The following is a 16056-nucleotide window of genomic DNA, read 5'->3' as shown; positions in this document are numbered from 1 at the left end:
AACACTGCAGACCAAAAACAAGGTTTGGAGCAAGTCCTGGATCCCGGATCAGCCCTTGGCCAGCCCTGACCAGGACATCTTGGGTGATGTACGTTGTCATCTCTGCACCTTTGTAAAACAGGGACAATGGACGTTTCTTGCGGCTCTCATAAACGGTTGCAGAAGCCAGACAAGACAAAGGATACAAAGCTACTTTAAAATCTACAGAGTTCCCAAGTTAGGTTAGGTGCTGTTATGGGGTGAACTGTGTCACCCCAAATTCATATGCTGAAGCCCTGAACCCCCCAGTCCCTCAGAATGTGGCTGTGTTTGGTCACAGGACCTTTAAAGAGGTGATCCAGTTAAAATGAGGTCATGAAGATGGGTTCTAACCCAATCTGAGGCGGCGTCCTTATGAGAAGAAGAGGAGACACCAGTCCATGTGAGAGCACAGCAAGAAGGCAGCCGTCTGCAAGCCAAGGAGAGAGGCCTCAGGAGAAACCAAACCTGCCGACATGTCGGTCTCGGACTTCCAGCTGCCAGACAGAGACTAAGTGTCTGCTGCTTAAGTTCCCCAGCCTGTGGTACTTTGCAATGGCAGCCCTGCCAACTCACACAGCCGCTCACTAAGAACTGGAGGATAGGCTGGGGGACCGATTTTGTAATCACTGTTCTTGTGCCAGACTCCACGTTTGTCGGAATAGAGACACACAAACCGGATTTTAGTACGTCAAACCATTTTCCCATTCGATGGGTTTTCATGACCGTGTCAGAGACTCGTAATGTTCATTTGGGATTGTCTTCTGCTGGTAGTAGTTCTTCCCTTTTATATTTATGATTCTTTCTTTTACATTTGCCATCAAATGATCTGTAAAAGAAAATCCACTTAAGTCTGTGCAGGGGGATCTATTTAATGCTCAGGAAAGGGTGGCTCTTACTACAATGACGTCTTTAAGAAGGACTACCTGAACATTTCTCTTATGACATAATCAAATACAAACCAGCGGGGCTCCTTCCTGTCTCCGTTTCTATGAAGAAAAGGCAGCTATTCAGGAAAATAGCATAGAAGCTATCTATAGTAGTGCCAAGTGGAAATCGGAACGGGCCAGGGTTCCTTCCTGGTGGGTGGACGGCAGTGGGAGCACCGGGTCCTGCGGGGCAGCATCGCTTCATTATGCCTGCGCCAGCGGCAGAGCTCTGTGCTGTGTCCTGCTTGTTTGCTGAAGTTTCTATCCGGGGAGAAAAGTCTAATTGCTTGGGACCGCTTTGCAGCTGTGCTCTTTGTTCTGCGAGAGAGAAGTGGGGAGAGAAGGTAGATGGACATGTGATAGATGGATACTTGGGCAGGTGGACAATGTCAACTGCAATGTCAGCCTGATAGATTTGGATTCTCAGTTCCTCAGACTGCCTCCTGTCTTTGAGACAAGGTCTCGCAGGTAATGGACCTGGCAGAGTCTACGTGACTCTGAAGGGCTCGTGGCAGGTCCTGGCCCCGCCAGGCATGCAGGACAATGCACTCAGGGGGTCCTTCCCACAGCTCCTGAGCCATGTGCTCAGGAAGTCAGGTTTCCTCTCATTCTCCTGGGGAGCGGGCAGTCGCTATCTGTTTACATTAAAGCAGCTAATTGGTATGAATAATCTCTTGACCATTCTCCCGCTCAGCTTCAGAATTTCTTCACAGCGGGACACATAGAAATGATAAAATTCTAGAACCCCAAAGGGATACAAATAATAGCGACTGTGTGTTACTGGACCATTGACAAAGTGTTCTCCTGAAATACTGCTTGTTTGCTCAGACTGACAAAAAGCCACAGTTAGGAACAGAGTGTCTTTGTGTTCTGCCCACTTCAGGCAGCAGAATCCTAAATAAAAATGTTAGGTAGAGCCCACCAGTGCAGATATAAGCTGCAGACAGCTTTATGAAGCCTCACGGAGAAGGGTGAGGAGAATGGCTGCACAGCAGTCTGGAAATGGCAGTGACACGTGTTTCCCAGCCCTGCTCACTTAGGTGTACCATCCCTCCTATGGAGAAGCCGTGCAGAGGCTGCTGGCTCTCAGTGCCTCCTAGCTACGGAGACTGGGGGCACTCTTCTTGCATGTGCCGGGTTTATATTCCCAGGACCTGTGAGCGGTGTGCTGCCCTGGTCTGCAGGTAGAGTCATTATGCTTTGTGCTCCTCAGTGGAGGGCATCCTATTGCAAGCCCAGCTAATGCCCCTGCCCTCCCGTGAGGGCGAGGCCGGGGACGGCCTGACCCCTGGGTGCCCTGCCTGGCTGTGTTTGATGGCCACATGGCCGGCCCTGCTGGAGAGTGCTCCTTTCCCCTCTGTCTTAGGGGCAAACATCCGTGAGTGTCAGCACTGAGCAGATGTGGGCCCCAGGCCTGGGCACTCTGGGACTGCCCAGGTGCCCCTCACCTGCTTTGCAGCTCCCAAACATCCTGCCCAACACCACTGGGCCTGTAGTTTAATTTATAAACGGCCTTGACCCGCACATAACCCTGTGCCTGGGGGGAGCAGGTTTTTCAAAAAGGATTTCACTTACTTTTCAAGATGAGCAACCTGAGACCTAGGGAAGCTATGCACCATCCCGAGGGGCACAGAGCATGCGGAGATACCCCCAAGTCCACGCTCACCTGGACCCACCCCCCCGCTTCTGCCGCCTGCCTCATGGGGAGTGGGAGGATCAGAGGTGTGGGAGTGAGCAGCCTCACCCCAGAGGAGTCTGGAGGGCGCTGGTTGCCTGATTCCAGGCCTGCCTTTCATTTGTTTCCTGGCCCTGCACTGGTTTCAGGCTCCGATTTGTATGGAGGGGTTGAAAGCCCACCCAGAGCTCCCTGGCCTGAGTGCGCACATTATGGGGGTTTCTCAGGCTGTGTATCTGAAGGTGTCCACCTCCTGACACCCATGCCACCTGCTGGCCATCCAGGTCCTGACCACTGCCTGCGTTTTCCCCATTAAACGATACCTCCATATGTCATTCCAATGTGGCCACATTTTCCACGTAGGGAAGAAACCTACCATCTTCTTCACCTTGTCTTCTATGATCGGTGCCCCTCAGCTGGCCCCACAGAGGCTCTGCCAAGCCACCTCCCAGAGGCCAGGTGGTAGATGTGGGGGGGAGGAACCCCTCCCACAGGGAGGTGAAGTGGTTACCACGGAGGGTGACTGCACTGGACAGCTGCCTGTCACATGAATTAATGAACTCACTTGCAATCAATGGTTACTAATTGAACGCCTATGTGTGCCAGGCTCTGTGTGAGCTGCTGGAACAAGGTGGATGATGTCCTCCCCTCATGGACCTCACACTTAAGTGGGGTGATGGACCATAGACCAGGGAGGAGAGGAAGAAGTAGAGTAAGGTAGACTGCCCCATGAAGAACCAGATGTGGGGTGAAGGGCTGGGGGCACGCCCTGTAGAGAGAACACCCTCCCAGCGCCCTTCCTGTTCCCAGAAGACATGGCCGGGGTCCTCTCTCTGGGTTTCAGAAGGAGAAAGTAGCCCTGGTGCTTCCAGTGGGCACCCTGTCTCTGGCCTGGAGTGACGGGGAGGGGAGGCTGTCATGGGGCCACCCTGCATCCACTGTTGTTGCTCTCACCAAGGTGATAGAAGGAAGCCTTGGCAGGCGACGTGGATTTCTGCAGGGCCCGAGGCTCTGCAGACTGGCTCTGCAGGCTGGCAACTGGCTGTGGTCCCTTTGGATGCCCTCTTGCATCATTCCTTCTCTTCTGCTGAGTCGGGGGTGCTCGGAGCTGTGCTTTTGCAGCTCCCAGGACCACAGGGGCCATCTCCAGGCCCTTACCTCATTTGCACTGAACCCTGTGCCACCAAATCTAATTAGTTGTCCCTTCTCCTCCACAAGCCGGCTCCCCCTCTTCGGCTTTGCATATCCCTGGCCAGCTCAGAAGGAGTAACAATGGCAGACCTTCCCCAGGGAACGCTCGACTCAACACAGTGAATGCAAAGTAACAATTCCTGAAATATTAGTGGTTTATTTTAAAAATACTGTAATATTTTTCAAAGGGGGCAGGAATCTATAAATCATCTTTGACTAAAGGTATTAGTTTACGATATAATTATGAAATTTATTTTTATGTCCTGTCTTTACTGTCTCATTACATAGTCCCTAAATATACAGATTTTTTCCTGCATTTTCATTTATCATTTGTCAAAAAATAATATTGCTGTTTTATTTCTTGTTATTTTAAATGGGAAAAGATGAATCAGGCCCTTCAAAAATCTCAGGTTGCAGCAGCATTTACATCTAGAAGAGAAATCTCTCATCTCTTTTTGAATCAGAGCTAATTTGTCCCCTTTACGATTACGATACAGTAGATGCAAGGAGTCCTCTGGGAGGGAAAGGATTGGGGACATTAACTCATCCTATGAAAAATGACAATTCTTAGTTCTGGAGGCGGCACTTATGCAGATGTTACTGGTATGAAGGGGTTTATCGCTGTGAGCGTGGGAGCGGCAGCCGTGCACATTTCAGGTTCGCTGGACACCCGCTGTCCAGTGTCAGGCTCCTGTGCTAATGGTCCTGAAACAGCTTTAAAGTATTGGCTTGAGCTTCAGGAATCTCCTACCCCTCCCCATGGTCCTCTTGAGGGCCTCTTAGGAGATCCTCCGAAGACAGGGCCCCTGGCCTGCGGTGCCGATTAAAGTGTGAATGGCGCCCTGATGCGGTGAAGAGGTGTCCCACTTAGTCTCTTATCATCTGGGCACTCACAGGTTACGATAGGGGGCCCCACACAGGTCCTGGACATGGACACATTCAAAATCTCTGCGGTTACGGGCATTGGCAGCACATCTGGGATAGAGGAAAACAAGTCTGCTGATTTAGGTCACGGAGCAATCAGTCCAGCAAGGCTCACAGAGCCGGCGTCCTCGCCTCCCAGACAGAGGTGAGTTCAGGGCTTCAGCAGGACCTGCTCAGTCTCCAGGAAAATTGAGAGGAGCTGCCCCAGGGTCTGCAGAGGCAAAGTCATGCAACCAGATCGATCTGGAATGAGGGCTGATTTATATACATGTATATAATAAATAGATAAGAATTCCTGTCATCCCTCTATCATCTATCTATCTACCTATCATCTCTCTCTCTATCTCTCTCATCTATATCTATCTATCTATCCATCCATCTATCATCTATCTATATGTATGTATGTGTCTGTCTGTCTATCATCTATCTATCTATCTATCTATCTATCTATCATCTGTATATCTAACTACCTACCTAAGAGACAAAAAAACACTAGCAAGCAGGAGAGAACCACCTGCCTCACTTCTCAACCATCCCAGTGTCTTCCACCTTTAATGCTGCCTGAACTTTTCTGTCCAAAGTCACTGAGAGAGGAAGTGAATGAATGGACCACATTTAGCTTGGTGATGCACTCAGGCTGCCTGGTGACAAAGTCAGGAATAGAGCCCTGTCCCTCTTCCCCAGCTGGGGCTCTCTCTCCTGCCGTAATGTTCCTGATTTCCCTGTCCCCACGCGGGATATGTCTCTCACACTCCTGGGCTCCAGGTGCAAACCCGGGTGGCAGTGAGTCTCTTGGCACAGGTACCTAGCGGTGGGTCTTGTCTCCAGCTCTGCCTTGAGCTAACTTGAGGGCCTATTTGTCGCTTCGTCTGTAGACAAAGTAGCTGGATCTCAACTCAGACTGCATCTTAGAACCACCCGAGAGCCTTTTAGAAAAGCAGTCTGTCTGGCCCCCGCCCAGGCATGCAGGTCACCATCATGCTCTTGCTCTTGGAGCCTTTCTCACTGTGGCTGTTCAACGGGGCAGCCTGAGTCTGCGACGGGTCCCTGAGTCGGGTTTTTTTCCCCCTTTTGTAAAGAGGACTTTGTTGGTTCCTATGATTAGCTTTCACTGGACTGAGGAGTTTTAAATATTCTCCCTTCTATAACTAGAGGATTTTATTTATTTGTTTGTTTTTAGTTTTGGCTCGAAGTTGGCCAGCGCTTAGTAAGGTGCAAGGCACGAAGGGATAATCAGTTCGTGTTTTCACTTCAACTTGGCTTATAGCGTGTTTTCAACCATCATTACAGTGTGAATTAGTTAAATCCTTCTGCCTGAGCCAACGAATTCCTAAGCCTGCCTCGTGGGCACAAAACGTAACACTGGTGGAAGTTCAGCCTCACTGTGAAGGTCAAATGGTGTCCTTCGTTGGTGACAATGATAAAAAACAGGAGCCCTGGTTCAATAAGCCACTGCCACTGGCAGTAGAAGTATACACAGAAGCTCAGTCACTAACTCAGAGCTGTGGCAAGTGTCAGCTACCCCTGGGTCCACACCTGTGCACTATTTGAATTGTATCTACATGCGAAACCAGGGCAACGTAACAGTGCAGCTAATACGTTTAACACTCTGTGTATAACGTGGTCATGAGACACAGAGAATCAGGTACAGAAAATATCCGAGATGGTGAGACCATGTCCTCGAGTTTCATCACAGCTGCAGGCGAAGGGTTCAGGCGACCAGAAGATGGTGGTTCTGAGGAGGGTCAGGACACACGCCGCTGGACTTGAGTTTGCAAACTGGGTCTTGTGCTGTGGGTGGTGAGTGCACACCACATGCTGGTCCGGAGGCTTTGCTCCTCCAGAGCCAGAGCCGCTGTCTGCCTTCCTGCTTGCTTTCAGCTCAGTGATGGCCTTATGTCTGTGTTTTTCTTGCTACAGATGGGCAGAAGAAAGTTCAAGAAGAATTTGACATCGACATGGATGCACCAGAGACAGAACGTGCTGCGGTGGCCATTCAGTCTCAGTTCAGAAAATTCCAGAAGAAGAAGGCTGGGTCCCAGTCCTAGCGGGAGAGCCCCTTCCTAGTCTGCCAGAAGACACCAAATTCAACCACCATCTGTCAAGAAATTAGAGAAAACACCGTAGAGAGCAATCATCTGCACACACTGCACACACAGCAGTCCCACAATGCATGTACAGAGACCCGTGATATTTATACCCTCTTAGGAAAGTGTAGACAATGCAGTTGTGAGTGGCTTAATCTCTGTGTTCATCCCCAGTATCATTCCTCCTGCAACTACTCTCCTTGATGTTGTAATAAAATGGAGTTGAGATGCGTGATTAAAGTGTCTGCCTTCGTCTCTCCCTTTGTATTGATCTGGAAAGTCCCCAGTGTTGGAGACACCTCACGCCCCATGGCTGTTTTCTCTTTTCCTTAAGTTTAGAGCTGAAACACGGTGTCTCTGGTAGGAGTTTTTCTGCTGAGAATGAGAGACCCATTCCCATTTGGAGAGCACTGACTGCCGACTGACCGGAGATCGCAATGCATTTTCTTCTGTGATGGGAATGGAGCTCTGGAGCCTGGGTGCCAAACATTCAGAAGGTTCACTGGGGAATTCTGACTCCCCAGGAGCACAATGGGAGGGTGATGCATCTGTGTTTGGCATGTGTCACCCGGGTTAACCCAGCAGGTGCCTTTCAGAACTCCGAACGGGACACTGCCACCATTGACAGCCATTCGGCCACTTACCTGCCGGGCACGAGGGGGATGGTGGTCCTCCCATCTCCCCTGCTTCGCCAAGCTCCACACACTGTGATTTGCTGCATGTTAGGGTTATGTCCCTTGACCTGCAGTTTGGAGAAGCTGTTTGGCTTCGCTCTCACCTTGCATACCTCACAGGTAAATTGCTTTGCACAGCTCACCACAAAGGGCTCCATAGTCAGTGAGGGGAGGTCCGTTGTATAGGGAAGTGCCTGCCTTTGGGCCCCAGGTGGCAGGAGCCCCTAGCCCCCAAGTCTCACTGCTGTTTGAGCTTTGCCATGTGAGGACCTGGGTGGAAGTTGCTTGTCATCCTCAGCCCCCTGAGGTGCTTCACGACAGCACCGTGATCCACTGTGGGCAACGACTTCTTTCCTTTGCCAGCTCCTTAACCAAGGATCCAGGTGGAGTGTGAAGGATGGTGGACAGAGGAGAGACAGTGCTGTGTGTGTGTGTGTGTGTGTGTGTGTGTGTGTGCTCACACACGCGTGCCTGGGGATGCAGGTGTAAAGTATGGTGGAAGCAACCAGCGTGCACGCTGATGAGTGGGGGTGGGGGTGATGCTTCTCCCCTGGCAGAGCCCCGTCTGCGGTCACAGAGGTTCAGATGGACCAGGACTGGCACGGTTGGGAGGATTCACTATCTCAAAAAATCCACCTGAAGATGAATTTATTGTTTTGTGTAAGGAGGTTTCTCCTGGACGAGTCTCTGTTAGGGGATGCTAGGGGTGGGGGAGAAGCTCGGGGGTTCCTCTGATGGGTTTCTAATTAAAGAAGCACTAACTAGAATAGCTTTGGAATTAGGAACCAGCCAGGGCTCCTCGGGGCTCCAGTTGGCCTGAGGTCCCCATTGAAAAGAGGTCAGCAGGTTGAGGGGACACTCCATAGAAAGCCTCCTGAGATAGGGGGTGAGTACAAACGCCACAGAAATTCAAAGGATGGCGACGTAGTGTTTTTTGGGAGGTCCCTGCAGTAGTAATGGAAGGAAAGTCGGGAACAAAACGAGTGCTTACATAATTCAGATGAAATCCCTCCACATCTGTCCTCCTAGCACCCTCACTGTTCCCTCATCCTCTGAATGTTTCCCATAAAGAAGCGGGTGTCCCTTACTGGGCGCTGATGGCTGATACAGGTCTCTCCTGGCTGTGACCCACCTGGAAGCAGATCTGGTTTTACAGTGAGGTTGTTCTCCCTAGGGGCGACTCTCCATGCAAAGCAGGAAATCCTAGGGGATGGTTCTTCTCCAATGTTCCAAGGGTCCAGGAAGCCCTTCCTCCGTGGCAATGGCCCACTGGTGCAGAAGGCGGAGAGTGGGGTGAGGCCCGTGAAGTTCGGGGAGCCCCTCAAGGTTCTGATGCACATCTCTCATCCCAATCACAGCACAAGGGCACACCTGACTCCCTCTGAGCCATAGGATCAAGTTCAGGGTTTGCTTCTAAGGTGGATTCCTGAGAGTGTCAAACTCCTGCTCACAGCAAGCGGCTGTGCCCCTCTGCATGGGCATTGGGAATGTTGTCTGTAGCCTTGTAGAGCCAGAGGAAGGAGAAGTGTTTCCATGGCTCCAGGCTTTGGAGGGCCTTTGCATTCCCGTGGGCTACAGTGTTTATCCTAGAAGGCAGGGGGGCGGGGGACGTCCCAGAGAGTGCCCGAGTGCGGCTGCACAGGGTGTCAGCAAGTTGGAGCATCACTGACTCAATTTTCTTTCACACACATTTACTGTAATCCTACTATGCACATGCACTTGGTGCTGTGGCTGACCCTCAGGTAGTGGCCAGCTGGTGGGGAAGAGGCCCATATAAACAGATGGTAAAATGGAAAGAGAATTGTGCTGTGGCAGAACAGAGGGAAGGCAGCTCACCTGGGCTTGGAGAACCACTCACGTATTCCTGAGGAACAGCCACCCTCAGTGACTGATGGAGAGATGATGGGCGTTACCAGGTAAATAGGGTGGGTGACTGGTTGGTGGAGAAGTATGAGGGCAAGGCCCAAGAGAAGGAGGTGCTCAGATTTGCAGAACCAGAGGCACAATTTATTAGCACCTTCCAGCCTGGGGGACGTGGCTGTGCCACCCCAACTTGGGCAGCAGGACCCCAACTTGAGACTTACAGGTCAGTTGGCCAAGTGACTGTAGAGAATTTACCTACCGAGAACAGACAGTTTCCTTACCATCAAGGAGATGACAAAATCTACTTGGCAAGGTAGATAGAAAAATGTTAGGAATTTAAAATTAGATTAAATACACCTGCGTGCCTATCTCAGGTGTCTAATAACTAGAAGCCATTAATAATGGCAGATCCACGTGGTAAAGAGCCAGTCATCGCCTCTGTCTCCAATGCCCGTCTTCCTGACTCAATCCAACCCAGAGTTCCTTGGGACTCGGCTTCTCCTGGCTCCAGCCAGCTGGGTCCGTGGTGGGCGCCTGTCCCGGGAGGTGGACTCAGCCAATTAGAGTCCTTCATTTGTGAGTCTGAACTAACGGTCATGGGAAATGAGCCAGTAAATGGCAAGAAGTTGTTGAATTGGGGCCAACGCTGGTATTGTGGCAGGTTAAAGCTGCATTACAGCTATTTTTTTAAAAAAAGCAAAACAATTGTATTTTATTCTTTTGTAGGAAGCTGCAAAAGCCAATTTGGAGAGAAATGAAGGAGGCTGCATGAGGAGATTTGAGAGTCAAGGTATACGGGCCCACAGGAGAGAGAAGATAGCCTAGGGTCACTTACTCATTTGGTTGCAAGGAGCAGAAGCCCATTCACACAAGCTAAACGAGAGAATTATTCAGGTCTCACAGACTTCCAAGAATAGAATATCCAAGGCACCCAAAAAGGAGCAGAACGCCATGGGCAGGCAGAATTACATTCAATTTATCAATAAATTGGGGCACAGTGGGGACAGGATTGATGTCTTGATACTTTTTTTTATTAGTTTCAGGTGCACAAGACAAAGCAAAACTTAGACGTTTATCATTTATATCCCTCACACTGTGTGAACCCCCCTCCCCCATCCACTACCCCTCTGACATCGCACAGAGCCATTACATTTCCACTGTCTCTATTCCTTATGCTGTACTCCGCTTCCTGTAACAATATACATACAAATATATAAATATGCATATATATATATATATATATATATATATATATATATATATATATATAATTATAGTTGTCATTCAGTATTGTTGAGAGGTTTAGAAAATAGAAATTAATTTTCAAAACGGGGTTTTGAAAATTAATTTGGAGAATGTAATCAATAATGTAAAGATGTTGTAGGGTATACGATGGACATGTCTTGATATTTTTGTCTTTATAGCATTTTATGACTTTCAGTCAAGTTTTATCATTTTCTTCATATAGTTCTTTTTGTTCTATTTCTAGATATTTCATGGTTTTTCTCGTCCTTCTAAATAGACTCTTTCCCCAAAGCATTCTCTAGTTGGTTTTGCTATTATCTAGGAAAAATACTGATATCTGTGTATTTAACTCTGTAACTAGTATTTTACTGAACTATGTATGATCTGATCATTTTTCGGTGGATTCTTTAGGATTCCCAGATAGACAGGAATATCATCTGCAAATAACAAAAATTTTCTCTTGTCTTCCACTCTTTTTAGTTCCTTTCTTTGTTCTTATCTTGTCTCCCTTGTAGTCCGTCCTTGTGTTTTGAGGGAGGCTTAGGGATTGTTTCAGTCTCAAGTGACAGCGACAGGCCATCTCATGAGGTGGTCATTTTCAAAGGTCACCTATTTGGGGTTGACTGATTTTAACTTCAAAGGGTCATCTATTCTCAAGCCTCGCAGTCAGTCCGTTTTTTGTACCTTTGAATGAACACATTTTATATACCCTGAGGATTAACCTAGATGAATTAGTATGATTATAAGAGAAGATTGTAGAGAAAGAGTTCAGGGCTAGAGTTTATTTAGGATTTGTGTTTAAGATGAAGCTTCATCTTAACGGCATGTGTAGGAGATTTCACTTGATTCTAATTCAAAGCATAGATCATTGAGGTGGGGTCGCTTGGTCAGCCTGCGCTGCTCAGTGTCTTGGGCAGCTTGGGCTGCTATAAGAAAACCCCATACACTGGGTGGCTTAAACAATAGACATGTATTTCTCACAGTGATGCAGGATGTGAGATCAAGGTGTCAGCAAATGTGGCTCCCCACGAGGGCTCTCCTCTCGGTTTGCAGATGGCCTCCTTCTTGCTGTGTCCTTGCAAGTGGAAAGAGCTCTGGTGCCTCTTCTTTCAAGGGCACCAATTCCATCATGAGGGGTCCACCTTCATGACTCATCTAAACCCAATTATCCCCCAAAGGCCTCACATCCTTGTACCATCACACTGGGGTTAGGGCTTCAGCATATGGATTTTGGGGGGCACAGACATTCAGTCCATAATATCCAGCTTTGCAGAAGCAGGGCTCCCAGTTCTCCCGATGTCACTTACTGTAATGTGATCAGGCTGGGCAACTCTGTGGACTCTATCCACTGTCCAGCTGATTTGCTACACAGCTTGGATTTGCATCCACTGCCTGGCTCTTCATTGCTGCTTTAATGCTGGCTCTGTTTTCCTCGTGGCTGTGACAGTGGACTCCTTTTGGAAGTGGTTTGGTCTGTTGCTAACAGATGCTTAATTGACTAACATGGAAGAGTGAGTGAAAAACCTGCTCTGCCTCATGTGACCTCCCTAGGAGGTGAGGGTCCACAGAGCAGGAATAACGACGGGTTAAGACAGGGTCCTATCAGGCTTTATGGACAAAGCGACGAGGGAAATGGCAAAAGTGGAGCTGCTGGACTGTTTCTCTCTCTGCTCCTTGCCCTGCAAGGCCTATCTAAACATGGAGATTCTGGCCCCCCAAGGCGAGTCATTCTCGTTATTTCTATGCATCCATGCTCTCCACCACCTGAGTGTCTTAAAAGATGCCATCACACGAGTCATGACTGCTCACGAAGGATGGAGAAGCGTTTCTCTGTTAGAGCTCCCGAGCTCCAGTTGGGGTCTTTCTTAAAGTCCCGACAACAGAAGAACCATTTCCTAGCCTATCTGTGAGATGAACTTCCGTTAGATGATTGTCTTGTCTACGCCCAGGCAAAGCGTTGGACCTGTCGAGTGCATTACTGCACAGAAACACCTCGACGCAGGTGCAATCACGCAGCATTCAATTAGGTGGGAGACGTCCTCATCTCCCTGCTGTGTTGCATGTAAACCTCATCAACTTTGAAAATATCACCCTGACTGCATGTTTCCCCCTGGTGCAGCCATGGCCACCCGTGTCCCCGCCCCCTAATCAATCAGTATGATATGGAAGCCACACTCGGAGTGTCCAGCTTGAGACAGGAGAGCTTGTGGCCGACTCTCTAAGTATTGACTGGTCCAAAAGCCTCCACGGAACTAAAAAAAAAGGACAGACCATTCCACTCCTGAATCATTCCCGCAGTCAGCCCTCTGATGTTTCCACTTTCAACCACTTTCCTCTTTCTAGTACATTCCTCTGTGGCAGTCAGAGTAACCTTTTCAGAATGTGAATCTGATCGTGTCATCTTTTCCACGCCTTCCTGCCCCAAACTGGGAACCCTTCCATGACTTCCCCGTGCGCTTGTGGTCTGTGACCCCTGATTGGTGGCCTCATTGCTCAGGCCCTGGGTCTTTTCACTCTTCGGATGTGCTCTCCTCCCTCCCACATCAGCTCTTTGGCGTCTGCCCCTCTGCCTTGGCGTCTGGTTAACTCTTACCATCCTCCAGTTCTGAGCTGCCGCGGTACTTCCTGGAGCAGTTGAGATAAAGCTAACTACTGTGAAATGTGAACCCCCCGCGTCCTGGAGGCTGCACCCAATACAAGTGCATTTCTGACCCACAGTGGGGCCTGACACTGGTGTTCTGAGTCACGGCCATTGTCCAAGTGTGGGATGACATGAAAGGTTTGTGATGGGCTGGACCCAGAAGTGACTTAGGTCAATTCCACTGGCTGGAAAGCAGGCATGTGCCCACACCGATCGTCAAGGGAAGCTGGAACTGTAGACACCCTGTGTGCCCAGGATGCTGACGAGACAGGTTTTGGTGAACACATCGCAGTTTCTGCTACCCCCCCCCCACACACACACAGTAGGTCCTATTCTCCATAGCGGTTGTTACATCTTTAATTTCACAGACATTCATGTGATTCTTTGACTCATACTTGTCTCCTTCACTCAGCTCCACGAGGTCTGGGACATCCATTTAATGGGCAGTTTAGTTGCTCGGTACACACTTGCTGCGATAATGAACGAATACATTCATGCCCATGTTTGTTGCATGCACTTTATGGAAAGTGCTTCCCCCAACAGATTTGAGGGCACAGGGACATAAAGAAATCCCATATTTTCATTCAGTAAACAGCCCAGAAAGGCCATGATTTGGTCAGAGTTCAAAGTCAGCCTTGTACTCTTCAGTTTTTCATTTCCCTTTCTAAAGAAGGTCTTAGAAAGCCAGCCGTGTGGTGGATTTTCCTGCCATCCCATTTTTCCATGGATAGACATACAATGGAGTCCAGGACAGATGGGTTCCAAGGCATAGGTACAATTCTAGGCCACCTCCCTCCTAAAAGTCCCCAAGATTGTGGTGACCTCGAGGACAATAGGTGACCGAATACTGCAAATCCAGGATCCTGCCCATCACCGTTTTTTCATGCCATGTTTCCTGCATGGAACGTCACCCCTCCTCTCCACACTCTCCCTGGGGGAGCAGACACCCTGGACCTGTGGGCAGCAGAGTCGCTTGGCCCTGACTTAGTTATTAGAATCAGTGTTGTTCTGTGCGAGAACCATAACTTGCTCTGGCCTCAATCTCCCCCTCTGTAGAGGGGGTATAATAAATCCCCCTGAATGGTAGTGAGGGAATGGAGCCCTTTCTGTGTGTCAGGCTGAGCACTTTATGTCTATTATTTCATTTAATCTTAACTATCCCCATAAAGTAGATACTTTATCCCCATTTTCCAGATGAGGAAACTAAGGCTCAGAGAGGATAAGGGACCACTCAAGTTCATGCAGCTAGTGAGGGATGAAGTCTAACTTCTCAGTTGGGTCTGATTTGAGAGCCTACAGTTTTTGACACTTACGTCACCCAGTATGAGGCATTAAATGCCAATGTATCTTGTAACTGACACTATTTCTTATCCACGTAGGGCACCGTTAACATTCTACAGTCTTCAGTGACCCCCCTAGGGTCTCCCTCATCCCTTCAAGGCCTGATGGGGTCCTCTTGCCTCTGAGTCCAACAGTGGTGGTGGTAGATAGACTAATGGCCCCAAAGGTGTCCTGTTCCGAATCCCCAGAACCTGTGACTGTTTCCTTACATGGCACCAGGGACTTTGCAGATGGGACGAAGTTAAGGACCTTGAAATGGGGAGATTATGCTGGTTGTCTGGGGTGGGCCCAATGTGATGTCAGGGTCCTTATAAGAGGAAGGCAGGAGGACAGCGTCAGACAAAGATATGACCACGAAAGTAGAGGTTGGAGTGATGCCCTTGGAGAAAGGGGCTGTGAGCCACAGAATGCAGGCGGCATCTAGAAGCTGGAAAAGTCAGGGAACACTTTTTCCCTGGAGCCAGGGATGTTCTATACGGAAGAAATGGCATGACAAAACTCAGCCCTGTCAACACCTTGGTTTTACTCCTTAAAACTCATTTTGCTCTCAGACCTTCAGAACGCTAACAGTACATTCGTTTTATTTTAAGCTACTTATGTGGCAATTTGTTACAGCAGCCATAGGAAACTAAGTGGGATTTTCTGGGCCATGTCTCTTGTGCCTTCACACTTGGTGTGGTCTTGAAACTGAACGGTTACGCATGTGTTACTATTATCACCCTCGCTAATGGAGAAGGCCTTAATGGGGGGTGGGGGGTGGCGCACACTATCCCTCTCCATAAGGACAAGGCAGACACATAAGAAGGCTCAAGTAGAAATCTGTTGGGGTTCCAAATCGTGGCCCAGTGATGAAGCCATTGACATTCCTGGCAGATCACTGGGCCGCCAGGTCAGGTGTGCAGGGATGGAAGATGAAAACATCGTCACACCCACAGTTTCAGGGGGACCCCTTCCCACAGGGAGGTGTTGAGGCTAAAGCCAGCTGGCAGCTTTTTATGGCATCTGCAGCTGCAGTGACTGACTGACCATGGGCAAGCCCCACACCATGAGTTGTCCTGCCTTAGAGGCTGGCGTGGGGCCAGCAACGCTGTCACTGTAGCTTTTCTAGTGGTTTAGGTGTAGCACAGGCTCTTTTGTGTGATTTGATTGCAACCCAGCCAGCAACCTCTGCAGCCAAGCCGATAACACAGCGGTGGTGGGAATGGCTTTGTCACCGCAGAGCCGTGAGCGGGAGGGAGCGAGTCTGGCTCTGCAGCATTTGTAATATTCCTGCGGCATCCCAGTTCTACCACTGCAGTTAAGCTCTGGGCGAAGGAAGACGAGCATCTTTGTCACCCTCCTGGGGGAGATGAAGGGTGGGGGGCACAGCAGGAAGTGAGATATTAATTTGATATCCTCTTAGGTGGGCATGCGATGGTGAGGGAACTCCAGGGCGCTGTCGTGGAGTGACTGGGCTTGGCTTTTGTGA

At 49.3% G+C, this 16056-nt stretch overlaps 1 protein-coding gene across 1 annotated transcript in view; it reads left to right on the top strand.

The window, feature by feature from the left end:
- Window positions 1-7064, top strand: part of PCP4 (Purkinje cell protein 4) — a 53015-nt gene extending 45951 nt beyond the window's left edge. The window contains exon 3 of the mRNA XM_019745650.3: window positions 6658-7064. Coding sequence (XP_019601209.1) covers window positions 6658-6785 — 128 coding nt within the window. The 3' untranslated portion in view covers window positions 6786-7064. The remainder of the gene's footprint in view (window positions 1-6657) is intronic.
- Window positions 7065-16056: the final 8992 nt, after the last annotated feature.

Source organism: Rhinolophus sinicus, chromosome 17 (genome assembly GCF_057876585.1).
Source record: "Rhinolophus sinicus isolate RSI-liver-muscle chromosome 17, RSI-T2T, whole genome shotgun sequence".
In the NCBI taxonomy this organism is placed as follows: Eukaryota; Metazoa; Chordata; class Mammalia; order Chiroptera; family Rhinolophidae; genus Rhinolophus; species Rhinolophus sinicus.
This window is presented reverse-complemented; position numbering and strand designations above follow the sequence as displayed.